Genomic DNA, 27,934 nt, shown 5'->3' on the forward strand with positions numbered 1-27,934 from the left:
CTCATCTTTTCTCTGATTGTTTTTAAGTCTTTATGTTCTTGATTTTATTTTTTAATTTTTGTTCATTAATTTCGACAAGAAAATTTCTTATTTAGCGAATTATGTTATTACATATATAAGTATATCTCATTTTATTCAGGAATTTGATCTACAACGCACATGTGTACATAGTCTAACAAGCTATCTAACAGACTCATTAATATTCCGCTCATTGGGGTACTATTGTTCAAGGTGTGAAATTCCATAAACAAGGGATCTACCTGTTCTATGAAATGATTCCCTGTTTCTGTAATTTCGAATTTCGCATCTCGAACAAAATCACTCCGAGCTGAATATTAATGAGTCTCTTGTCTCTAGATTAGATAGCTTGTTAAACTTTATAGTATGTTTATTTAAAGAAGAAACCATACTAATATGGAAACATATTATAACGTGTTGAAAACCTGGCAAACCTGGTAATTATAGCTACAGCTGTGGTCACTGAATAAATGTCAAAATGCTTATCAAAAGCTTTCCCGCTATTAAAAATAAAATAAAACGCTAAAACAAGAGCAATTCCTAAACTATGGGTTACTCCACGAATATACAACTGTCTTGGATTATCGCGACAACGCATATTTTAGTGTGCAACATAAGAAGTGCGAAAGTAAATGGCTCTAATAATTGTTCCAATAAACAACAATGTATTTTGCAATTTACTTTCGTTTTTCATAATTTGCACAGTAAAATATTCGTTGTCGAGATAATCCACAACAGACGTATGTTCGTGGAATAGGGTATATAATAATTTTGTTCCAATTTGATTAAAAAAACTTTTCTATAATTTCCATAATTTTTCATAATTTCTATAATTTCCATTTTGTTACGTTTTGTAAAATTTTGTTTTGATTTTTTAGCTCTAATCAAACTATTCTGGGTTTGCCACTGGTAACGCCACTTTTACTTAAAAGGTGTGTTTAAACGAGGTAAAAATAAAAAAAATAGGGTGTAAACTATTCAATGGACGGAGCTGTACATTCCTAACATAGTAAACAAATTACGATTTTACGATTTTGTGTTGAAACCAACATTGCAAATTTGTTTGTGATTTTTTGTTTACAATACACAAACAATACATAACAAAGGTTTTGTTATTTAAACAATACGAGTTTCTTTTGTTCAATTTTCAATTGGTATTTTCTACAATTAAGTTAGAAAAGCGATAAATATTTGTTTACGTTTACAGTATTTACTAGATAAAATATTAGTCACCGAAAAGATTATGATTAATTTAATATTATATACTTCGGAATTCACCACAAAAATAAAGAAATCTTAATTGTTGCATCTGAATAATTATATGTTATTGCAAAAAAAATGCTCTCTGGGATAAACAATTTGAATAAAATTTAAACAATTGAATGCATCGCTTTGAAATTTTTATCACATATTAAGCACCAAAGAACCCTCATTTGACAAAAATTTCAAAGCTGTACACTAATTTTTACAACAGTTATTGAGAAAATATTTTTTTTTGCAATTCCGACCTTTTTTCGCAATTATATTAACAATAAATGAGTATATAAAACTTTGTAATACGTCATTTTAAAGCTTTTTCCATAATCTCGAAGATATTTGTACTAAAAAAATCATAAGTTTCACTGTTTTCCGCTGATTTGAAAAAAAAAGGGGAAAATGCCATTTTTTGACAGTTTATAAATAAAAATGGCCGCCAGATCCTACGCAGGAAATATTTATAACTTGTTCCTATAGGTATTACCTGTCGAAAAAACGCTTCAGTACCCTGGCTGCTGAAGTGTCACGAACAGGGTATATTTTTGTCTTATTACCCTGGCCTATAAATGTTAATCTATTGTACGTTTAATTATTATACCTGCTATTCAGTATGTTTACCTGTCGAAATTTAACGACACCACTCAAATACAAATGACTTTATAATAGGATTAAGATTCGGTTTTCTGCAATAATTTGTTGGCAACTTACCTGCCTAAGGCCTAATTCCGGATACAAGGCGATACCCAGATTTCATTGGCCCACATGCATAGCTCTCAGCTCTGTCGTTCTCTAGTTTCCACTGGGACAAGAATGGGGTAAGAACAAGCAAAGAAACAAAAACCGCTCAGCAAGGACCCGGGAATCGATGCTTCTCGCACGGACCGTGAGTCTTTAATTCCAATTTGAAATAGACGTACTATACAAGGAAGTGTTTGAGAAAAGTATAGAATATTTTACAGTAAGCAAGTACAAATAATAATAAACAACAATGCTTTGCACCGGTGTCAGACACCAGTGTCTTAGTCTGAAAGGGTACTAAGATGCCACAATAAGATAGTTTCAGAACAATATCTATGAGATAGAACATAAATTTATTTTATTTACTTAATAAAGCTGATCAAATACAAGATACTTGCAGTGTAAAATTGTTCAATGACAAAGGACATCGCACACATCTTATGGAAAATATAATGTCACTCAAATTCAATAACATTTATACGAATAGATACGTTTTAAATTAACGGTCAAATCTTATCATTGCGCCAACTCTTAATTATGATTAATTACGGCGCAAATTGCAATTAAAGTTTATCGAAATCACATTTTTGGAGTCAGTAAAAGTGTCACTATTGCTCTAGGTGCTATTCAAAAGGAGCTTAAACCCCGCTGGGCCTAAGCGGATTAGTGAAACTAATCCGCTGATTTATGGAGTACCGACAATTTGGGTATTTTAAAATATTTTTTCTCTCTCTAACTTATGTACGTACTCATTTGATTTCAGATTTATTTATATCAATTTCTGCTCTTATTATTGAAAATATAGAGTTGGCGCAATGATAAGATTTGACCGTTAATTTAAAACGTATCTATTCGTATAAATTTCATTGAATTTGAGTGACATTATATTTTCCATAAGATGTGTGCGATGTCCTTTGTCATTGAACAATTTTACACTGCAAGTATCTTGTATTTGATCAGCTTTATTAAGTAAATAAAATAAATTTATGTTCTATCTCATAGATATTGTTCTGAAACTATCTTATTGTGGCATCTTAGTACCCTTTCAGACTAAGACACTGGTGTCTGACACCGGTGCAAAGCATTGTTGTTTATTATTATTTGTACTTGCTTACTGTAAAATATTCTATACTTTTCTCAAACACTTCCTTGTATAGTACGTCTATTTCAAATTGGAATTAAAGACTCACGGTCCGTGCGAGAAGCATCGATTCCCGGGTCCTTGCTGAGCGGTTTTTGTTTCTTTGCTTGTTCTTACCCCATTCTTGTCCCAGTGGAAACTAGAGAACGACAGAGCTGAGAGCTATGCATGTGGGCCAATGAAATCTGGGTATCGCCTTGTATCCGGAATTAGGCCTTAGGCAGGTAAGTTGCCAACAAATTATTGCAGAAAACCGAATCTTAATCCTATTATAAAGTCATTTGTATTTGAGTGGTGTCGTTAAATTTCGACAGGTAAACATACTGAATAGCAGGTATAATAATTAAACGTACAATAGATTAACATTTATAGGCCAGGGTAATAAGACAAAAATATACCCTGTTCGTGACACTTCAGCAGCCAGGGTACTGAAGCGTTTTTTCGACAGGTAATACCTATAGGAACAAGTTATAAATATTTCCTGCGTAGGATCTGGCGGCCATTTTTATTTATAAACTGTCAAAAAATGGCATTTCCCCCTTTTTTTTTCAAATCAGCGGAAAACAGTGAAACTTATGATTTTTTTAGTACAAATATCTTCGAGATTATGGAAAAAGCTTTAAAATGACGTATTACAAAGTTTTATATACTCATTTATTGTTAATATAATTGCGAAAAAAGGTCGGAATTGCAAAAAAAATATTTTCTCAATACCTGTTGTAAAAATTAGTGTACAGCTTTGAAATTTTTGTCAAATGAGGGTTCTTTGGTGCTTAATATGTGATAAAAATTTCAAAGCGATGCATTCAATTGTTTAAATTTTATTCAAATTATTTATCCCAGAGAGCATTTTTTTTGCAATAACATGTCACATAAAAATGACCTTAGAACAATTCCACAGGTGTCAAATGAAAGAGCATGAGCTACATTTTCAACATGGTTTAAAAAAGTGAATAAAAAATGCATTTATTAGTAATAAATAATTATGCAAAAGTATCGTCAATTTTTCGTTATAAACTTTTTGAATAACTTTTTCCAAAAAAATTAACTTTTTTACCCTGTTTTAAGTACACAACTACCAAGTAATGTTATCTATATCATAATTGATAAAAAGTTGTAATAAATATGTATAATTTCTTATATAACAAAATAAAAAGTTTATAAGGAAAGATTTACGATACTTTTGCATAATTATTTATTACTAATAAATGCATTTTTTATTCACTTTTTTTAAACCAAGTTGAAAATATAGCTCATGCTCTTTCATTTTACACCTGTGGAATGGTTCTAACGTCATTTTCTTCTGACTTATGTTATTGCAAAAAAATGCTCTCTGGGATAAACAATTTGAATAAAATTTAAACAATTAAATGAATCGTTTTGAAATTTTTATCACACATTAAGCACCAAAGAACCCTTATTTGACAAAAATTTCAAAGATGTACACTGATTTTTACAACAGTTATTGCGAAAATAATTTTTTTTTGCAATTCCGACCTTTTTTCGCAATTATATTAACAACAAGCTGAAAATGCGAGCATTATCATAACGAAAACTTTGTTTATTTACGTATTTTAATTCATATTCTGGAAAACTGCTATTATGAAAAGTAGTGCTCTCTGGGATAAACAATTTGAATAAAATTTAAACAATTGAATGAATCGCTTTTGAAATTTTTATCACATATTAAGCACCAAAGAACCCTTATTTGACAAAAATTTTAAAGCTGTACACTAATTTTTACAACAGTTATTGCGAAAATAATTTTTTTTGCAATTCCGACCTTTTTTCGCAATTATATTAACAATAATTGAGTATATCAAACTTTGTAATACGTCATTTTAAAGCTTTTTCCATAATCTCGAAGATATTTGTACTAAAAAATCCATAAATTTTCCTGTTTTCCATTGATTTGAAAAAAAAAGTGAAAAATGCCATTTTTTTGACACTTAATTGTTTATAAATAAAAATGACCGCCAGATCCTACGCAGGAAATAGTTACAATTTGCTCTTATAGGTATTACCTGTCGAAAAAACGCTTCAGTACCCTGGCTGTTCAAGTGTCATGGAAAAAACCTTATTACCCTGGACTATTATTACTTTCTACCTGTACTGGAAACTTAACCACACCACTCAAATACAAAAGACTTTGTAATAAGTTTAAGATTAAAGTTTTCTGCAATAATTTGATGGCAATTACACCACTTGGTTTCGCTCACTTCACAGAATTAGCTATCGTGATCGATTATGGAGGGCCCCTACGACTAGGTCTCATGGCAACTAAAATCCTAAATAATTGTTTGCGAATAAAAATCTTTACTTTGTTTATAGTCTAAGATACGATATAAGGTCGATTTGCACCGATCTGTTTAATGGATAAAAATTATTATTATTGGATATGTAATTTAGCATGTTAACATTTACAAAAAACAAGGGTTGCCCGATCTAATCTTGTTCTAAATTAATAATTAATTTTTTTTTATAAATTCTAAAAAAAAAATTCGACCAGGCAGATATTATTTCAGATTTTTTAGGTCATTCTAAACAAAAAAGGTCTTTTGTAATTTTTCTCGTAAAGTATCATTTTCTAGTTATCAACAATTTAAAACTGAAAAAAGAACGAAATATGACTATTTTTAATAGAGAGTGCAGAGAGTGCAGCAAGCACCTCTACCGGTTTCGAAACCTATTAGTCTCTCATCAGGAGGCACATATGCTCCTCTCTCTGACCCAACTAGGACAAACCCCGGCGTGCAGTCACGGATTGCAACGAACGAAATGGCAGGGATGCCCTAGCGGCAACTGCTAGCAAAAAACTAAGTTTTCAATCTAATAGCACATAAAACAGCATCCAAAAATGTTATTCTACATCCTATCAGACTGAAAACAATGGGAACCTTCTCTGGGAACATGTAAATAAAAAATGAATAACCATTTTCAATTTCGTTACAACACGAAACTACAGCCGCATCATTATTCCAGTTCAATCAGAGAGTGCAGCAAGCACCTCTATCGGTTTCGAAACTTATTAGTCTCCCATCAGGAGGCATATATTTTTTACTTGTGTTTTTGAGCCTTGAAAATTGTCATCTTTCGTTCTTTTTTCAGTTTTAATTGTTTATAACTCGAAAACGATCAACTTCAGAGAAAAATTACAAAAGACCTTTTTTGTTTAACATGATCCAAAATATCTGAAATAATATCTGCCCGGGTAGAAATTTTTTTTTTAATTCATAAAAAAATGTAATTTTTTAATTATTCATTAATTATAGTTAGAACAAGATTAGAACGGGCAACCCTTGTTTTTTGTAATTGTTAACATATCCAATAATTTTTTTCCATTAAACAGATCGGTGCAAATCGACCTGATTGGGACCGTGCAAGTTCGGAAAAGCGACACCTGGTTTCTTCGCTCTGCACTTTTATTCGCACTTTTAATTATTTTGGCCAATCATATGGTCCTGGTTACTGGATAATTGTCAAGCCCATAGTCCAAAAAAAAATAATAAGAAAAAATAAGATTTAGGTTATGTTATTAAAACGTAAACAATTGTATGTAGTACATAAAATTAGTTATTAAAATGCAGTACTGCAAGCAAAATACAATTAATTAAATTTACCTTTATATAATATGTAATTGCATATATCAATATTGTGAAGCAATATATAATTTTTCTTCTTAAATGACAATAGGTATGAAATGTACGTCAATTTGACAATTTCAATTGACAATATGAATTATGTAAGAAAGTTACAATATTTCTCCGCTATTCGCGCACGATCGTTTCGCGTATCCCTTCCGAGTACTTGCACACCGCGAATATCGGACTATTACTTTTAACTAACGAATTTTCTGTGACGAATGTTATTTGTGTGCCAGCAATATCCTTATTTTTTACGAGCAGTTTATATGAAAATCAATGAATAATCAGTATGTTAATTGGTATTATACTACAAAACAACAAAAACCCTTCCTAAAATATTACTTTTGATGCTCTGTATAAAACTATTAGGTTAATGGATTAAACGGTTTACATAATAATTATTAATAATATTATCTACAGTGATGAGCGCGCTAATAACAGGCAAAATAGCTCAAAAGATGGAAAACATAATACATTGCGCAACAAAAAGAGATGAAACTAGTGGAGGTGGAAATTATCGTTATAAACGTAGTAATTAACATTATGTACATTACATAGTTTCCCACCTTTAGAGGTCTGTGAGAGGAGTATTTTATAAAATTCTACTCTCACAGTGACAGTTGTCATACTCCTCTGATACGTCTAAAGGTGGGAAACTATGTAATGTTTTGTTACTATATACGTTTATAACGATAATTTTCACCTCCAATAGTTTTATCTCTTTTTGTTTCTCAATGTTTCATGGTTTCCATCTTTTGGGCTATTTTGCCGGTTATTAGTGCGCTCATCACTGTATATTATTATATTGTAGCGTGATTAGTGTAATTACTTCTAATTACAATAAAACTAGCGGTTCGTAATTTATATACGACTTTATTTATATAAGTTACAGACGAATTTATCTTATACACTAAACTTATTCACAAAATATGCCCGTATTTATACCCAGTTGTTATTCTGGAACAATCGACTCCCATCTCGAGCTATCGGCTTGTTCCGCCTACGTGACGTACCTTCCAGAATTCTCCGGCGAGGCCTAGCACATCCGATTACGTCATTCTCGAGGTGTTTACTGTTATACGGGGATCGGCCAAGATTTCTCTTCCGCTACACTGCTCCCCTCTTAAGATCTGAGCGTCTCGATCAGCAACTCTAAATGAAGGCCCAGGATGGCGGAATCTACACGACTCTCCAGCTCTGCATACACCCTTCAAGAAGAAATAACAGTCTACTGTCTTTGAAGGGTACGACATCTTCGGGTTCATGCAACACACAGTGATTTGTACACCAGTTCCTCTGAAGACCACTTCAAGCATGCTTCTCACAATCTTCCAATCCAGATTTTCTACTGCATGGCCTATTTTTGGTAAAGCCAAATTTTTGATGTCATAATTACACACGATTTTCTTCAAATTAGTTAGAGCACGCCATATGTTCTCGTAGCTTGGCGTGTCCGTATAAGACTTTCTGGTCACCATATACAGCAAAGATCGAGGACCATCTTCCAATCGCAGTACTCTTCCAATTTTAGGCTGCTGATTTCTTAACTCGTCCAGGCGGCCGAACTTTCTATTGAATACGGACGATATTCCTTTAGTCATCTCGAGGTCTTGGGCAACACAGTGGGCCAGAGAGACGTTTTCTGGAACACCAAACAGATCTTGCTGAACTTCTGTGGTCCCGACGAATCTAGCACTCTTTCTCGCTGCGTAATTTGACATAAATTGATTAAAACTTGGCTGTGCGACATCTTTCATCTCCTGTTGGAGGACTCGTGCTTCTTCTGTTTCATTTGAGCCAGCATATGGTGCAAGACGATTTATGTGAATAACTTTTGGTTTACCGTTTGGCAACTTCTTAATTCTATATATTACGTCATTTATTTTCTTCTTAACTTCATATGGACCTTCCCATTGTCTTTGCAGTTTAGGACATAAGCCTCGACGACGTTGCGGATTATAAAGCCAGACAAGATCACCTACTTCGAAGCTTTCATTCTTGCATCGAGAATCATATTGATCTTTCATTCTGTCACTGGCTATCTGGATGTGTTGTCGGGCAAGTTCATGAATGTTGTTCATTCGTAATTTCAGGCGGTCAACGTAGTCTTCGCCTGCAACATGTTCCTCGGAAGGTCCGCAGCCAAACTCTAGGTCGCAGGGCAACCGAACTTCACGACCCAACATCAGGCAGGTTGGTGTTTGACCTGTAGTTTCATTTACGGCCGAGCGGTAGGCCATCAGGAATAAATGAATGTGTTGGTCCCAATCTCGCTGATGTTCAGATACAACTTTGGACAAGTGTTTACCCATCGTTCGGTTCATCCTCTCGACCATCCCATCTGATTGAGGATGCAGGGGTGTTGTTCTGGTCTTATTGGCACCAATCAATTTACAAACGTTTTGGAAAAGAGCTGACTCAAAGTTTCGCCCTTGGTCGGAGTGGATCTCCAAGGGAACACCAAATCGGCTAAAGAATTCTTTAACAAGTACCTCTGCAACGGTAGCAGCTTCTTGATTTGGTAATGCATAGGCCTCAGTCCATTTTGTAAAATAATCCATGGCTACCAGGATGTATTTATTTCCAGCATCGGTTTCTGGAAATGGACCTGCAATGTCGATAGCTACTCTTTCCATAGGACTTCCAACATTGTACTGTCTCATGGGTGCTCTCTTTTTACCAACCGGACCATTACCGGATGCACACAGTTCACATTTTCGGCACCATCTTCTTACATCATCTTTACAGTTCACCCAATAGAACCGTTCTCGAACCTTTTGCAGAGTCTTCGTAATACCAAAGTGTCCACCTGATGTACCGTCATGCAACTGACGCAATACTTCTGACACTTTACTTTTAGGTACAATTAACTGAAGCTTAGATTCTGTACCATCATCGTTCTCAAAGGTTCTGTACAGAAGATCATCTTTTAGTACCAGGCAATTCCATTGGCTCCAGTAGGCCTTGACTTCTGGACTACATGCACTAATGTTCTGCCAACTAGGTCTCTCACCTCGACGCATCCAATCCAATACTCTTTTTATACATGGATCGTCTTCTTGGGCTTCTTGTAACTGTTGTGGCTGCCATTGCTCATTAACGACGGTAGTTCGTCTCACAGGGCAAAGCTGTTCATCTACTTTAAGCCGGTGATTACAACTTTCACTGCATGGCCGTATCGAGGAAGCATCTGTATTTGAACCAACTCTTCCAGCCCTCTTCATGCGTCTCTTCGGCATCGTGTCACGAATCACCCTCCGTACCATTTCCACCAAACGTTCATCTTTTCTCTTATCGCCTTTTTCCACGGTTATTACTCGATTGTTTCGTGAAGCTTGGCTAGCTGCTTCGTGTTCCAAGGCAATAGCAAGTGCTTCATCTAAAACTTTCGGTCTTGCTAGTCGTAAAGCTTTCTGTAGTTCATTATCTTTCAGCCCATTGACGAAGGTATCTACTGCAATTTCTTCTAAAACGCTGTCTGGCAACTCCGGATAAGCCAACCGCACCACACGAGCCACATCTGCTTCAAATTCTTGCAGATTCTCACCTGCTCGTTGACTTCTATTTCTCAGTTGTGCTTTGTATACTTGTTGTAGATGGGCATCTCCATAGCGTTTTTCTAGACGAGTGAACAAGGTCTGGTAACATTTTTCTTGACCCTTAGGAATTGATCTTAATATATCTGCAGCATCACCTCGCAAAGCAGCAGTCAAGGAAACAGCCTTTTCTTGTTCGGTCCAATGGTTGGCGGTCGCAATAGCTTCGAATTGTCTAAGGTATATGGACCAAGAGGACTTCCCATCGAATGGTGGTAATTTAAATCTCATATGATGCGATGTTTCGTCTCTCGGTGTTTCATCCTTCACTACAAGATCTAAAGCTACTGCATTAACTGATGGTTGTACTTTTGTATCAGTTATCATGCTCTCTAGTTGTTTGATCTTCTCTTCTAGCATTTCTTTATTGTCGTCTACACTTTTCTGTATCTTATCGAATGTTCTGGAAACTTCTTCAAATTTCTCGTCAGTCTGTCTACAAACGTCTTTTATTACTTGAGAAACACTTTCAAATTTCTCATCGCTTTTTCTAGAAGTTTCATCGATCTTTTGAGAAACACTTTCAAATTTCTCGTTGTTCCGTCTAGAAGTTTCATCGATCTTTTGAGAAACACTTTCAAATTTCTCGTTGTTCTGTCTAGAAGTTTCATCGATCTTTTGAGAAACACTTTCAAATTTCTCGTTGTTCCGTCTAGAAGTTTCATCGATCTTTTGAGAAACACTTTCAAATTTCTCGTTGTTCTGTCTAGAAGTTTCATCGATCTTTTGAGAAACACTTTCAAATTTCTCGTTGCGTATCTTAGAAGTATCATCAATCGTTTCAGAAACAGTTTTTAATTTCGATAAGATTGCTTGTTCTGCTGACTGGAAGTGGAACGTCTCTGGATCATCTCCGTTCTTCGTTAGGACTTCCTCGAGTCGTGCTTGTAGGACTATCTTGAGCCCACTGCTGTCCAGATCCCGTTCCTCTAGCTGTTCACGGAGCTGTTTTACTGTAAGTTCTCGTAGCAACATCTTTGGTCGGCACACACATACTTTCCAAAATGTCTTTTAAAAGTCTTTCCGAATACCGAACAATCAACGCACTTTAACTATTCCCGACGAATAAAGTCCAAAAGTCTTTCCGAATACCGAACAATTAACGCACTCCGGTTATTCCCGACGAATAAAGTTCAAAAGTCTTTTAAAGTCTCTCTGTAATTCACTTATTTATATCGCACTAAGTTAACCGAACACCGACACCAACTGTAACGTGACTAGTGTAATTACAGTAGAAAAAATGAAAGAATACCCATGAACGAACATATAAAACACGCTGTATTTTTCTTTCACCGTGTCACACAAAAAATTGGCCAGCGCAAGTATATGTAATAATTATTGTTACATGTACTTGCACTGGACAATTTTCTTTGTGACACGGTGACAAGAAAATACAGCGTGTTTTATATGTTCGTTCATGGGTATTCTTTCATTTTTCCGACTGTACTTCTAATTACAATAAAACTAGCGGTTCGTAATTTATATACGACTTTATTTATATAAGTTACAGACGAATTTATCTTATACACTAAACTTATTCACAAAATATGCCCGTATTTATACCCAGTTGTTATTCTGGAACAATCGACTCCCATCTCGAGCTGTCGGCTTGTTCCGCCTACGTGACGTACCTTCCAGAATTCTCCGGCGAGGCCTAGCACATCCGATTACGTCATTCTCGAGGTGTTTACTGTTATACGGGGATCGGCCAAGATTTCTCTTCCGCTACAATATCGTATAGCTAGGTAGGCATATGAGGATAGGTTAGTACCATATAATTAAATCTCCCATTTTTTTCTGCATTTGTCTTCTGTTTGGAGTTGTTTTTTAACACGTTGGCTGCCGTGAAACACGTATGTTGGGTCCCATGTTGTTTTCGATAACAACCGCGTAACACATCGTAGTTGTCTCAATAGCATAGAAACGTGGCCGTAAGGACTCATATTTTTAAATTTAGTGGCAACCAACGTTTTAAATATCTTTCACCAGCATTTGTCAGATACGAAATTTCTCTGTAAGGGGCCATCCAGTGTAAAAGTACGAAATTCATATACTTTTTTTTGGGAATTTCTACAATGAAATGTACTGTACCAATTATTGTTTTAAAAATTTGCATGAGCATTTATTATAAAAAGAAGTAGGTACATGTAAAACAATTTTCATAAAAAAATATTGAAAAATAAACGATTTATGCGCCATCTACTGGCACCGTGACAATAAAAATATAGCTCCACTGCTGCAGTGATTGGGACTAATAGAGATCCTGAAACAAAAAATTTCAAAGTGATTATTGAAATATAAGTTATTTCCTATACCATCAACTAGGATTTTTGAAAAATTTTAAAGTTTGTAAAAATGAAGTATTGAATTTTTTTTAAATTAGCTAAAACATTTTCAGTTTAAAAAACCGCCAAATTGACATTTTTTTATCCGATCAAAAAACACCTAGTTGATGGTATAGATAGAAAATACCTTATATTTCAATAATAACTTTAATTTTATGTTTCAGGATCTCTATTAGTCCCAATCACTGCAGCAGTGGAGCTATGTTTTTATTTTCATTTCAAAATTGTTTAACATGTACTTCTTTTTATAATAAATGCTCATGCAAATTTTCAAAACAATTGGTTCAGTACTTTTTATTTTAGAAATTCCCAAAAAAGTATAAGTAATTATGAATTTCGTAATTTTACACTATAGGTCTGGATCCCGCGTATGAAAAAAAAGTTGATTAATAGCAAGCTGAAATTTTGTTAATAGTTTAAGGGTGTCTAGTCGCATAAACTTTGATATATGGGAACACTGGAACAGGGGCAATTTTAATTGTGGAACAGGTTAAAAATTTGGAACGGTCAGACCACGAAAACGGCACATTTATTTTGTCCGACAGAATAGACTTAAACTCTCCCAACAGAGATTAAACTCTCATGCAAAAATCAGACTGCTATTTATCACCTGTCATAATTCCTGTCATTTGACATATTCTACATGTTCCATTCATTAAAACGCCCATTTGGTGATAAATAGCAGTCTGATTTTTGCATGAGAGTTTAATCTCTGTTCGGAGAGTTTCTATTCTGTCGGACAAAATAAATGTGCCGTGTTCGTGGTCTGACCGTTCCAAATTTTTAACCTGTTCCACAATTAAAACTACCCCTGTTCCAGTGTTCCCATATATCAAAGTTTTCCGACTAGACACACTTAAGCTATTAACAAATTTTCAGCTTGCTATTAATCAACTTTTTTTCATACGCGGGATCCAGACCTACTAGGATAGCCCCTTAACATCTTCTGTGTTTTTGTAAGTGATTTAGACCATTGCTCCATTCATTCACTCTTAAAGAAGGCTCGCCCATTGTATTCTTCTGCATTTAATGGAACTAATTATGGGCAGTATGCTTCCAGTTGATTCGTCGCCTATATCCTGCAATGCATTTGTTGTCAAACATTAATACTAAAATTTTTCTCCTTCTTCAGTCTTCTCCCGTTCTCCCACATCACTTTTTTTAGATGATACAATAGCATTACCTACAACTGTTTTTAATTTCATCAACTCTGATTTAAAGCACATATATATTATTTATTCGTTACTTTTTGTAAGAATTCATTAATACAAACATATTATAGATTTTAGTTAATTTATGTTTAGTTAGTTTATGTCTATTAATAGTCTGGGCTGATTATCGGAGAATAGGCCATTTTTGGGAAAAGTTATTTACCAGCAATTTTATTGTTGGAATCGAATTATAAGATCCTATATATTAATAATATAGGTATGCAAAGTCCTCAGATAGTGTGCTACTTTTTTTATAAACAAAATGGCGCACGAAAATCGTGTTTTTTTTTCAATTATTGCTCTATAACTCCGAAGATTTTAACTTTACCACAAAAACACTCAAATAAAAATTCACCGTGATTAAATTCTGCATAGAGACGTGTTTTTCCCGATCTGCTCCGACAAAAATTTTCCTCGGAAAATGCGGGTTTTCCCAACAAAATCTTTAATTTTCAAATAAAGTTTTAGATAAGTAATTATTATTTACCAATAAAAAAATAATTTTGTGACTTAAAAGCCTTCTTGGTTTAGATTATAGTTCCAGAAGCTGGTGAAAATTAAACGAATATTTTAGCCACAATTCAATTGTTAATTAATAATTTATTAATAATTAATTAATAATTAATAATAACCAAAATAATTATGATACACTGATTAAACTTTGAAATCATATAAAGATGAGATGCCTATTTAACATTTTGTTGACAAAATATAAATTTTTCATTTTTTGCATAATCTTTAAATGTTTAAAAAAAATAGTTATAAACAAATTAACGTTTCTCAGAAAGTTTTTATTATATTATAATTTAAAAAAAATAGCTAAAATGCGCATTTTAAATATCTTGAAAATGAATGCTTTAAAACTTGTTTGCAACCATTTGCAAAAAAGTTATGAAACAGCAAAGTAAACATACGATTACTACGATGTTTATAATTTTTTTTAATTCTTTCAAAGCGTAGAAGTGGGTTTAAAGTACAAGCTAGTTATTTACAAAAAAATATCGATTATAAGTTTAATGGTTATATTTTAATTAAAGATTATAAATAAATTTTGTTGTAATTTACACGCGCGAAAGTAGAATAATACAGTACTGTAGCTAAAATTTTCACTCGGAGCGACGACCGGCGGCCGCGTGACGTACACTTTTAATAAATAATGTATGCTGCGTGTCAGTCGCTTCGAGTGAACATTAGCTCCGACTCTGTATCAGGCCTACTTTTGCGCTAAAAATTACAAAAAAAAAGTATTTTTAATCTTCGATTAAAATATAACCATTGCACTAATTTTTGACATTCTTTGTGAGTAATTAGATTGTACCATAGACTCACTTTTAAGCTTTGAAACAATTAAAACAAATTATAAACAACGGAGATATCGTATATTTACTTTGCTGTTTCATAACATTTTTGCAAATGGTTGGAAAATTTCTTTAAAGCATTCATTTTCAAGACCTATGAAATACGCATTTTAAGTATTTTTAAAATTAGAATATAATAAACAATTTCTGAGAAATGTTAATTTGTTTATAACAATTTTTTTAAGCATTTAAAGATTATGCAAAAAATAAGAAATTTATATTTTGTCGACAAAATATTAATTAGGCATCACACCTTTATAATCTTTCCAAGTTTGATCAATGTCTCATGATTATTTTGGTTGTTAATGCCACTGTAAATTGTTAATTAACAATTGAATTGTTGCTAAAGTATTCGTTTCATTTTCACCGGCTTCTGAATTTATAATCTATACCAAGAAAACTTCTATTTCACCAAGCTATATAATTATTGATAAATATTTACTGGCCCAAAAAAATATTTGAAAATTCGAGATTTTGTTGGGAAAACCCACATTTTCCGAGGAAAATTTTCGTCGGAGCAAATCGGGAAAAACATGCCTCTATGTAGAATTAAATTGGGGTGAATTTTTATTTTGAGTGTTTTTGGTGTAAAGTTAAAATCTTCGGAGTTATAGACCAATAATTGAAAAAAATACGATTTGTCGGCGCCATTTTGTTTATAAAAAAAGTAGCACACTATCTGCGGACTTTGCATACCTATATTAATAATATATAGGATCTTATAATTCGATTAGAGCCATAAAATTGCTGGTAAATAACCTTTCTTTGTACTTTACTAATTAGACCAGCGTATTATAACTATTTTTTTTTTCAAAATTTAAAGATAATGCAAAAAAAGAAAAATTTATATTTTGTCGATAAAATATTAAATAAGCATCTCATCTTTATAATCTTTATAAGTTTGATCAATGTATCATGATTATTTTGGTTATTATTGCGATCATAAATTGTCAATTAACAATTGAATTGTTGCTAAAATATTCGTTTAATTTTCACCGGCTTCTGCAATTACAATCTATACCAAGAAAGCTTTGATGTCACTAAGTTATTTAATTATTGATTAATAATAATTATCACTTACCAAGGAAAGCTTGTTAGGAAAACCGGCATTTTCCGAGGAAAATTTTCGTCGGAGCAAATCGTGAAAAACATATCTCTATGCAGAATTTAATTGCGGTGAATTTTTATTTGGGTGTTGTTGTTGTAAAGTTAAAATCTTCGGAGTTATAGAGCAATAATTGAAAAAAAAAATACGATTTGTCGGCGCCATTTTGTTTATAAAAAAAGTAGCACACTATCTGCGGACTTTGCATACCTATATTATTAATATATAGGATCTTATAATTCGATTCCAGCAATAAAATTGCTGGTAAATAACTTTTCCATGAATTTTGCTAATTAGCCCAGACTATAAGTAGATAATGTTATTCCTATTCTTTATTAGCTACATTTATATAAATTTTAAATCTACGTTTCTGTTCTATGGCTTGTGTTCAATATTTGTAAAAATCTATCAACCATAGATAGACAATATTATAGAATTATACAAAATAAGAAAGTATGTATGTACATAGTAATGTTTAGAAACTAGACAAACAAATCCTTCAGGTAATGACTTTTTGGAAAGAACAAGCCCGCCCGGTTTTATCAATGAATGTACACAAATTCCGCGGAACGCTATTGTCTTATTTTATGACAAGGTACTATTAAAGCTTTATTTTAACCTGAGCGGGGGTAGACAAATTTTTGTATTTAATGAAATTCAAATTGGTCATTAGATTAGTTCGTTAAAATTTTCGAAAACTACCACAGTTATCGTTTAAGCTAATTGAGTACGGAAGTTTGAAATAATAGTGAAAATATTTTGCTGTATTTTTGGATATACCTATCTATCTGGTGAATGTTTATAATTGTGATTTTGTTACAATATTTTCCTTAATGTCGGGATTTAGGTACCAACCAATACCTCCGCAAGTCCCAGGAAACGAATATGAATACAATTATAGTAGGTATCATTTCCTTTAGTTTTGCTTTTTTAATATGAAATATATTTTAACACTGATACGACATTAAAAATTACATTTTATTCTTAATAATTACAGTATTTAAGTATGTCTGAAATATTTTTAGCTTTGAACAAAGATTTTAACTATGTTATTATTCTTTTTTTAAGTAAGTACACTGTGAAAGCGTTTACAGTCTCTTCTTAGAGGAGGACAATAATTAATTATTATGCTATTTTCTTTGGTTTCTTAGTGCTATTAATTGATATTAAAAATTATGCATTATTTTACTGCATATTTAATATTTAACCACACTGTCGTTTGTTTTGCTCATAAGTATGTCAATACCGGCGAGAATGTTAACTTTGGGACTCTACAGTTGAGTCCGCGAGTCTTTACCCGTGCGTCATCATTTAAAGCATACGAAATAAGTCGGAAATCTATTTCACGCAACAACAACTGACAGAAAGTGGCTACTGTTCCGATTACGGGTTTTATTATAAAATTTGACGTTATCAAATAATCAGCCCTGTGATGGATGACCGAAGTTAAGTTTAACGTTTGAGTTAAAGTTAAGATAACTCTCAGGAATAACGTGCCCATAACTATATAGGTAAAATTTGGTGTGATGTATCGCTCGCAGTTATGAGATAGTTATATCATCAAGGTTATATTAGAAAGAAGTTTTGAGGAAAAAATTTTGAAGTAACAAAGAGAACCTTATGTACAAATAGAACAAGTTGGAGTGAGCGCGAGAGATTGTTCCGAACATACCCGTCGTCGGCTACCGCCGATGACCGAACAGCAAACACCTGTTTGGGTTCGTTTTTGTTTCTAAGTTGCTTTCAAACGGTAGATAGAAACAGGGTTGCCAGATTGGTGTATTTTCCCAAAATTTTGGGTTAATTTGAAAGCGTCATTGAAATTTTTCTAAGCAGAAATTGTAGTGGGATTTTTTGGGGGCGGAAAATTATGGATGATTTTAAGGGGTCATGGTAAATTAAATTTGCGAATGTACATAGAACTGTATATTATACTCACATATAATCGAAGACGATAGGAACTATGAATTATTTCCATGGCCTTCGTTGATATTGTAGTATTAATTTTGCTTTACTGTTCTCTTCATTTGACTAATAATTTATTAAAATGCGGCAACAATTTAAATTTGGGGTATTTGAGCTTGAATTTCAGGGAATTTCAGTTTCTAAGTGGGGGATTTATAAAATATCATCTGGCAACTCTGGATAGAAAGCTCAGTAGGTACTTAAAATAAAATTTCAACTTATATCGCTCGATTTGATTTTTGTATAATTTTTAAAATTGTATTACCCTTCTATTCTTAATTATTAAATTACTAGCTTCTAAATTCACTTGATTTCTGTCTAAAAAAAGTCAAAAGATGAACCTAACCTTGCATAACTACAAAGTTATCTCATAACTTGAGGTTTAACGTCGCGTTATAAAGTGGCCAGATAACTCAAGAACTGTCAAGAAATAACGCAAATAGTTAAGTTAAGTATGATACATCACACCAATTCGATGGTTATAACATAACTACAGGATAACTTTACGTTAACGATAACTTCGGTCATCCATCACAGGGCTGAATATATAGAATGTCAAATGTAAGTTTTGCTTCAAAATTTTTGTGCAGAATTACAGCTACATTTGAAGTAGCTTAAAGGCCGTAGCCCACCATCAAATAATTTGATCAAACTGGTTTGAGCAAACTGAAAGTGACAGTTAGTGACGTCACATCATGAGTGTTCATTGTGGATAATAATGAAAAATTTTAATTTTAAATAAAGTACAAACAAGTTAGACAACTCAATACAAAATATTTGATCAAACTAGACTGATAGTGAGAGCACAGATTTTTAGAATTTCAAAAAAACTGCAATCGTGACGTCACTTTGACGTACTTCCTCAAGTACGTCAAGTTTGCTCAAACTGTTTGATCAAATTATTTGATGGTGAGACGCGGTCTTTATAAATTCTTATATTATTATTGATTTATAAATAAATAAACAATTTATAAAAAAAATCAGTAACATATTTTATTTTTGTTATTTTATTCACTTTGACGGAAATCTAAACACAATCATTTCTTTACTGTGTGAATGACGTTAGCTTTGTATGTTTTAAATATTAATTGGCAAAATATAATTATTTACCTTAAAATTTCAAAGCCCAATATAAAATTAGTTGTGAAAACAACTGTTTGTGTAATATAAAGAAACTTCAAAACGCAGAAATTCGACAAAAACCGCAAAAAATTCAACTGATTGACAGACACAAAAGTAAACAAAGCAGAAACGTCAAACAAATTGTGCTTAAAATATGAAAACTTACCGAATCGTCTTTTTGTGTACCTATCTCTTTTCAATGCACTGAGTCTACATGGTTCATAAAAATAACATGTGTTGTTACTTAATAACAAACGGCAGCTGGTTTGTCATGAGTTTCATGCGTGGAAGAGAATGATACTAGATAAAAAGTATGTGTTTTATCTCTTCAGGTATTAATGATGCACGGGTAAAGACTCGCGGACTCAACTGTAAAAATGATGCAAAAAAGATTGCCACTCCTACCGTCTAGCTTCCCTCTAAAACAGGGAAAAACGGAGAACATCTCTTTAGAATTTGAACAACAATATTTATTTAGTACATACTTTTTGTGTAGAATAAACCGTTCTTTTAGAAACAACGCTTGAGGAGACCGCAGATTTTGATTGAAACTAAATGAAATTTGTATCAACACAACCAACGGTAAAAATTCAATATCTTTTCTTATCAGAGTGTCCTATCGAAAAACATCAAAATGCGATTTAAGGGTGAAGAGTGCAGCTTTGCCACAAATAAAGATTTACATACGATAGCTGCACTCTGTACCTAAACGCATTTTGTTTTTTGTCGATAGTACACTCCGATCAAAAGATATTGAATTTTTTCCATTGAGTTGATACAGATTTTATTTAAAAAAATGATTTTGCGCGCGTAACTGACATTCAAAATCGCCGATCGCTTCAAGCGTTGTTTTTGAGATAACGAAAAAAAAAACAAAAAAGTAGGTACTAATACCTACACATTTCTGTTCAAAATTATCTCAGCTATATTAACTGGTTTTCTGTCAAACTCTTTGTTTAGTCTATCAAAACGGATAATATCCAACGGATCCAGTATCCAACGAGTCGACCAAAATATGCATACCTTAGAACAATGATCAACTCCACAGGAGATTACTTACAGGAAATCAAAATCAGAACAGAAAAGGCTAGAGCGAATTTTAACAAAATGAGAAAAGTGTTCTGTACAAGAGATTTGAAGTTGTGAGCTAAGAGTTAGGTTGGGTAGGTGCTACGTTTTCTAGAGTTTGTTTTATGGAATGGAAGCTTGGACCTTGAATGCTGCATCAATGAAAAAACTAGAATCATTCGAGCTGTGGGTGTACAGAAGAATCTCGAAAATATCGTGGACAGAACAAGTCACAAATAAAGAGGTTCTGAGAGAGAGAGAGAGGAATAAAGAAATGGAAATCTTAAATACCATCAAAACAAGAAAATTGGAATATTTTGGACATAATATATTACGCGTGGAGAGAGATACAACTTGCTCCAATTGATTATGCAGGGAAAGATTCAAGGGAAAAGAAGCATAGGGAGACGCAGAATATCGTGGCTGCGCAACTTGAGAGAATGGTACGGATGTACATCAAATGAACTTTTCAGAGCAGCCTTCTCTAAAATCCGAATAGCTATGATGATTGTCGACCTCCGTCGCGGAGATAGCACTTAAAGAAAAAGAAGAATCTACCAAAAGTATTTCTTCCAGCTCATTAACATCATTTTCATGCATACGCTTTAATTTTTGTAGCAGCAATATTACACTTCTAGTGTTACTTTTCATTTTTGTATCCTCATTTAGTTTTTTCGCTCTTTGTCCTTTTTTTTTCGACTCGTGAATACACGAAATGTGTACTTTTTTATTTTAAGAGCATACACGAGCTCCATTCCTTTACCTGTTGGTAACTTATTTTCAATTATACAATGCTATAGGATAGGCTATAGACCGATCAGACAAAACTTTACGAAAACCTCCAAAAAAATAAAGGAAGGATGAAAATTTGGGAATAGGTAGTTGAAATTGTCTATTATTATAAATATAAGGAAAAGCTTACAATTCTACATCCCCTCCATTTTACAAAAATTGGGAAATACGGGGTGAAAAATATTTTCTCGGGGGTGAAAAAATATACGTTCAAAATAAGTCCGAAATTGTATAAAATGACTAATTCTACTTAAGTAACTTTTGTTCTGTAGAGTTTTTTCACTAAGTTAATACTTTTCTAGTTATTTGCGAGTGAATATGTTCATTTTTAACAAAAAAAACATGTTTTGGACGGTTTTTCGCAGATAACTCAAAAGGTAGGTATTTTAGCGAAAAAATTATCCTTAGCAAAAATATAGCGTATAAAAAACTGAAATAATGGTGTATGCATGAGGTCTATTGACCCACTAGAAGCGGAGTTCTAGCTAATGAACTAGGTTCTTCTTCGTCAAATTCCAAATCGAATATTTCAATTTGAAATAACCCAAAAACGGAGCTCTTTTCGGTGAAAATTCATTACAAATTTTTTAATGTGTTTAAAAAAAGGTTTATTTTTGCTTTTAAAAAACTTCTAACATTAAAAGTAAGCGAGTTACGCTCAAAATATTGCTGGTCTTTTTTATTTTTTGCTAAAAAAATCGCGAAAATCACCCCCTAATTAGCTTCCCAAAATAAAATTAATCGTTACCGCTTCACAAGTTACTTTACTTATGTATTGTTTATATTGTCTATAGGTTTCATTAATCAAAGTGCTCATGTCTGAAAAAAATAGAATTTTTTATGGAATTATCTTAAAAATTATTAGTATGTAATACCAAAAATCTCAAAGAGTAATAAAATGTTCGTTTTGCTTTTGTGAATATTTTTGATTTTTGTTTTCTTGTTAGAGAAAAATTGGTTATGCTATGGCTGTTCAAAATTTGCCTAAACTCGTGATTAGTTACTCGTTCAAGCCATTTTAACTACAGCTTTTTCAAAAATAAGCACTTTGAACCGATGAAACTTACAGATCATATAAATAATACATAAGCAAAGTAACTTGTCAAGTGGTAATGATAAAATTTATTTGTGATGCTAATTAGGGGGTGATTTTCGTGATTTTTTTTTACCAAAAAATAAAAGGGACCAACAATATTTTGAGCGTAACTCACTTACTTTTAATGATAAAAGTTTTTTTAAAAAACAAAAGTAAACCTTTTTTAAACACTTTAAAAAAGTTGAAATGAATTTTCCCCAAAAAGTGCTCCGTTTTTGGGTTATTTCACATTGAAATATTCGATTTGGAATTTGACGAAGAAGAACCTACCTACTTTTCATTAGCTACAACTCTATTTCTACTGGGTCTACAGACCTCATGCATACACCATTTTTTTCAATTTTTTATAAGCTATATTTTTGCTAAGAATATTTTTTTCGATAAAATGCTTACTTTTTGAGTTATCTTCGAAAAACCGTCCAAAAACATGTTTTTTTTTGTTAAAAATGAACATATTCACTCGCAAATAACTCGAAAAGTATTGGCTTAGCGAAAAAACTCTATAGAACTAAAGTTGTTTAGAATTAGTCATTTTATCCAATTCCGGTCTTATTTTGAATGTATATTTTTCACCTTCGAGAGGGGGTATTCCCCTCCATTGTTGTAAAATGGAGGGGATGTAGAATTGTAAACTTTTTCTTATAATAATAGACAATTTCAACTACCTATTCCCAAATTTTCATCCTTCCTTTATTTTTTTTGGGGTCAGATTGTTCTTTGATCGGGCTACTACTCAAAAGTCCCCTAACCCTCTCGTATCTTTTGAACGGTTATACATAGGTACTTATCTTATAATAATTTATAATAGTTAAAGGGCCTAGCCGGATAAGATGATGAAAAGTGCCCCCAACTCGATTCGAATTCCATATAGGTCACTGTTTAGCATATAAAGTGAAACTAATTTTCTGAAATTTTTAGCCCCCTAGGTGGTCATGTGACCCACCTAGAGCCTAATTAGGGTTTTTATTTTTTATCTCAGCTGCATCGAGAATTAGCTAAAAACTTTAAATAAAAAAAGTTTTAAGCTTTAAAAAGATCTGTCCGAAATTTTTTTTTAATTTTTGGCGGGAAATTTAAATTTTAGAACGATTTTAAAATTTTAAATGAGTATAAAAAAATAACTAAGACATTCGTTTTCACGAAAAAAATATATAACGTGTATTTTTGCATAATATTTCACCCTGAATTTTTTCACATTTTTAAAATTGGTGAAACGCACCTTTAAAAATAAAAAACCGCATTTTTTTCGGTTTTTTTTTTCGTTTTTTGGTAAATAATAGGTAAAAAACTGAAAAGTAATTGGGGTTTGCTTAATAAAAATTTTTTGTAATTCCATCCATTTTCAAGATACAGGGCGTTGAAAAAACAAAATTTTACACATTTTTTACGATTTTGCCGAAACTACTGGCAACATTGTAATAAAATTTGGCGAGTTTTAAGAGGTAGTTGTTATGCATTTTTTGACATACAATTAAGAATTTTATATTTATCATTGGCGCGCATAGGGGTTATGGTCTGAACTTTTAAAGAAAAAATATAGTACGCCACTGACATATTTCAAATTAACAATCGTTTTTGAATTCCTGGTTCAATTTGTGACAAAAAATCTATCTTCCTATTTTTTAATACGAAGCGCCATTTTTATTCAAAAAATAATACATCTTAACCCTTACAAAGTATTCGAACTTCTATGAAATAAAATACTATTAGTAGTTTCTACATCTACATAAACTCGTACATCCATTATAAAAACTAATTCGAATACTTTGGAAGCGTTAAGATATTTTAATTTTTGCAGCCAAACGGCGCCTCGTATGAAAAAATGAGAAGATAGTTTTTTTACCGCAAATTGAACGAGACATTCAAAAATGATTGTTAATTTTTTTCTTTGAAAATTTCAGACCATTACCCCTAAGCGCGCCAATGATGAATATCAAATCCTTAATTGTATGTCAAAACATGCACAATAACTACCTCTTAAAACCCGCCAAGTTTTATTACAATGTTGCCAGTAGTTACGGCAAAATCGTAAAAAATGTGTAAAATTTTGTTTTCTTCATGTATCTTGAAAATGGATGGCGTTACAAAAAATTTTTATTAAGCAAACCCCAATTATTTTTCAGTTTTTTACCTACTCCAGTGACGGTGTTACTTTTTTGAAAAATATGTATAAAATTTTATCAAAAAACGAAAATATAGGGTTTTTTATTTTTAAAGGTGCGTTTCACCAATTTTAAAAATTTGAAAAAATTCAGGGTGAAACATTATGCAAAAATACACGTTATATATTTTTTTCGTGAAAACGAATGTCTAAGGCCCGCTTGCTCATTCGGAGTTCAACTCTAGTTCAGCGCCATTACCGAGTTCAAGGCATGAAGTGCATTGTACGGTGGTACGCGCTTCATGCCTTGAACTCGATAATGGCGCTGAACGAGAGTTGAACTCCGAATGAGCAAGCGGGCCTTAGTTATTTTTTATACTCATTTAAAATTTTAAAATCGTTCTAAAATTTAAAGGACCCCGCACAAACCTTATGGAAAATAGGTCCCAGTGGATTTCGTTCATACTTTGGGAAAATACTCTTTGAAACATCGTGATAAAAAGTTCTCATGGGCACAACTCAATCGTATGAAGGATTTTCAAGATAGAGGTCCAAACTCGGAAAATTATAAGATTTACGGGGTATTCCAATTCCGTGAGTTACTGGTTATTTGGCAACATTTAGAAATTTGGGTCAAGGAAAAGTACTAGTAGTCTAGGATTTTTTCCTGGCTATCCAATGGCGACCTTTACTTTGACCTTGATCTTCAACGGACGTCATCTTCTAGAGTTTCGAGGGTTTTAGGAATTAAATTGATATAAACAGATTACTCATGGGTTTTTGGGATTGCAAAACGAGAATATCAGAATTGCCATCAGAATTGCCCTCCGGATAACGTGGTGGCCAGGGCCACTGCAATGGACGTCATCTTCTAGAGAGTTTCGATGGTTTTCGACATTCAATTGATGCAAATGAATTACTGGAGGGTTTTTGAGGTCGCTAAACACGAATAGGCCACCATAACCGACTCCGGAGCACCTGGTTTCCAAGGTAAATGAAAGGGGCTCCTGGAGTTTTGAGGGTCTTTGGTACTACATTGATGCAAACGGATTGATAATTATAGGTTTTTGGGGTTGCTGAACACGAATACGTGATCACATTGTGCCGTAGGCACAATGTGATTCGTGGGTCGGATCTGATAATGTATGCATGTTCAGCAACCCCAAAAACCTAGGAGTAATCCATTTGATTCCTCCGAAACTCCAGAAGATAACCTGTCTTAGTCACCAGGTGCTCCTGTGTCTGTGATGATCACGTATTCGTGTTCAGCAACCCCAAAAAACTATAACTAATCCGTTTGCATTAATGTAGTACCAAAGACCCTCGAAACTCCAGGAGCCCCTTTCATTGACCTTGGAAATCAGGTGCTCCGGGAGTCGGTTTTGGTGGCATATTCGTGTATAGCGACCTCAAAAAACCCTCCAGTAATTCATTTGCATCATTTAAATGCCGCAAACCATCGAAACTCTAGAAGATGACGTCCCTTGCAGAGGCCCTGGCCGCCACGTCATTCGGAGGGCAATTCTGATGGTATATTCGTGTTTAGCGATCCCAAAAACCCATGAGTAATCTGTTTATATCAATTGAATGTCGAAAACCCTCGAAACTCTAGAAGATGACGTCCGTTGAAGGTCAAGGTCAAAGTAAAGGTCGCCATTGGATAGCCAGAAAAAATCATAGACTACAAGTACTTTTCCTTGATCCAAACTTCTACATGTTGCCAAATAACCAGTACCTCCCGGAATTGGAATACCCCGTAAATCTTATAATTTTCGGAGTTTGGGCCTCTATATCTTGAAAATCCTTCATACGATTGAGTTGTGCCCATGAGAACTTTTTATCAGGATGCTTCAAAGAGTATTTTCCCAAAGTATGAACGAAATCCACTGGGACCTATTTTCCATAAGGTTTGTGCGGGGTCCTTTCCCGCCAAAAATTAAAAAAAAAATTTTCGGACAGAAATTTTTAAAGCTTATAACTTTTTTATTTAAAGTTTTTCGCTAGTTCTCGATGAGGCTGAGATAAAAATAAAAACATAAAAACCCTAATTAGGCCCTAGGTGGGTCACATAACCACCTAGGGGCCTAAAAATTTAAGAAAATTAGTTTCACTATATATGCTAAACGGCGACCTATATGGAATTCGAATCGAGTTGGAGGCACTTTTCATCATCTTACCCGGTTAGGCCCTTTGGAGGGAGGAAATAAACGGACGTAGGCTTCTCAAATAACAGGTGACGTAATAGTGACAGATGAAGTTACAGATCTACTTTGACCGAGATTTTTAAATGGGACCTTATGGCAAGTGATATCTCGTTTGAAAAGTATTGAAAATACTAAAATACCTATTTTAGGAGAGAAGCCATAGGCGGACGTTTGAATCTTTATTAATTCAATGCGAAACTACAATTTTAGTACATATTTATTTAATTTATTCATCAAAATCAACTCAAACCCAAACAAAATTATTATGATTGAGCATGTATTTTCAATACCTTTCAAACGAGATATCACTTGTCATAAGGAAGGCCCCATTTAAAATTATCGGTCAAAGGGGCTCTATAACGTCATCTGTCACTATTACGTCACCTGTTACAGCCTACTGACTATACAGGTTACGTCCTCTTATTTCCTCCCTCCAGATTTAACTTTTATAAGTAAACCGTTAAAAAAAATAGGGGGAAGGGACTTTTGACTAGCACTGTATAATTGATGAAAATTGGCATGCAGATGTGTTGCACTGATTTTTCCTTCTGTTCCAAATATAAGTATATTAGTTTAAAAATTATGCAGTACCTCGAAGATATAATATAACAACATTAATCAGAATGAAGTTGGGACATGCATGTTTCTCTCTACATCTAGCAATAATTAAAGTTTTTGATTCAAATCTTTGTACTGAATGTCAGAAGGTTGGTGATTTGAATCACACTTTGAGTGCACAAAATACATTCCATACACCTATAATTTCATCGAAGATTTAATAAAATGTAATGTTTTTTCACCTTTCAATATACCCTATCTATTGTCTCTGAACAGCAAAAATACATATTATGATTGTTTAATGAAAGGGCCTAGCCGGGTAAGATGATGAAAACTGCCCCCAACTCGATTCGAATTCCATATAGGTCACCGTTTAGTATATATAGTGAAACTAACTTTCTGAAATTTTTAGCCCCCTAGGTGGTCATGTGACCCACCTAGAGCCTAATTAGGGTTTTTATTTTTTATCTCGGCCGCATCGAGAACTAGCGAAAAACTTAATATAAAAAAGTTGCAAGCTTTAAAAAGTTCTGTTCGAAAAATTTTTTTAATTTTTGGCGGGAAATTTAAATTAGAACAATTTTAAATGAGCATAAAAAATAACTAAGACATTCG

General features: G+C 33.2%; 1 protein-coding gene across 3 annotated transcripts in view; it reads left to right on the forward strand.

Moving 5' to 3' along the window:
• LOC114326358 (eukaryotic translation initiation factor 4 gamma 3) overlaps nucleotides 1-27,934 on the forward strand; it is a 394,838-nt gene that overhangs the window by 76,790 nt on the left and 290,114 nt on the right. For 2 of the 3 annotated variants that reach the window (XM_050641529.1, XM_050641532.1), the window contains one exon: nucleotides 17,261-17,313. The exons of the other annotated variant lie outside the window; for it this stretch is intronic. In XM_050641529.1, coding sequence (XP_050497486.1) covers nucleotides 17,261-17,313 — 53 coding nt within the window. The remainder of the gene's footprint in view (nucleotides 1-17,260; nucleotides 17,314-27,934) is intronic. 3 annotated transcript variants of the gene reach the window in all.

This window comes from Diabrotica virgifera, chromosome 1, assembly GCF_917563875.1.
Source record: "Diabrotica virgifera virgifera chromosome 1, PGI_DIABVI_V3a".
Lineage (NCBI taxonomy): Eukaryota > Metazoa > Arthropoda > Insecta > Coleoptera > Chrysomelidae > Diabrotica > Diabrotica virgifera.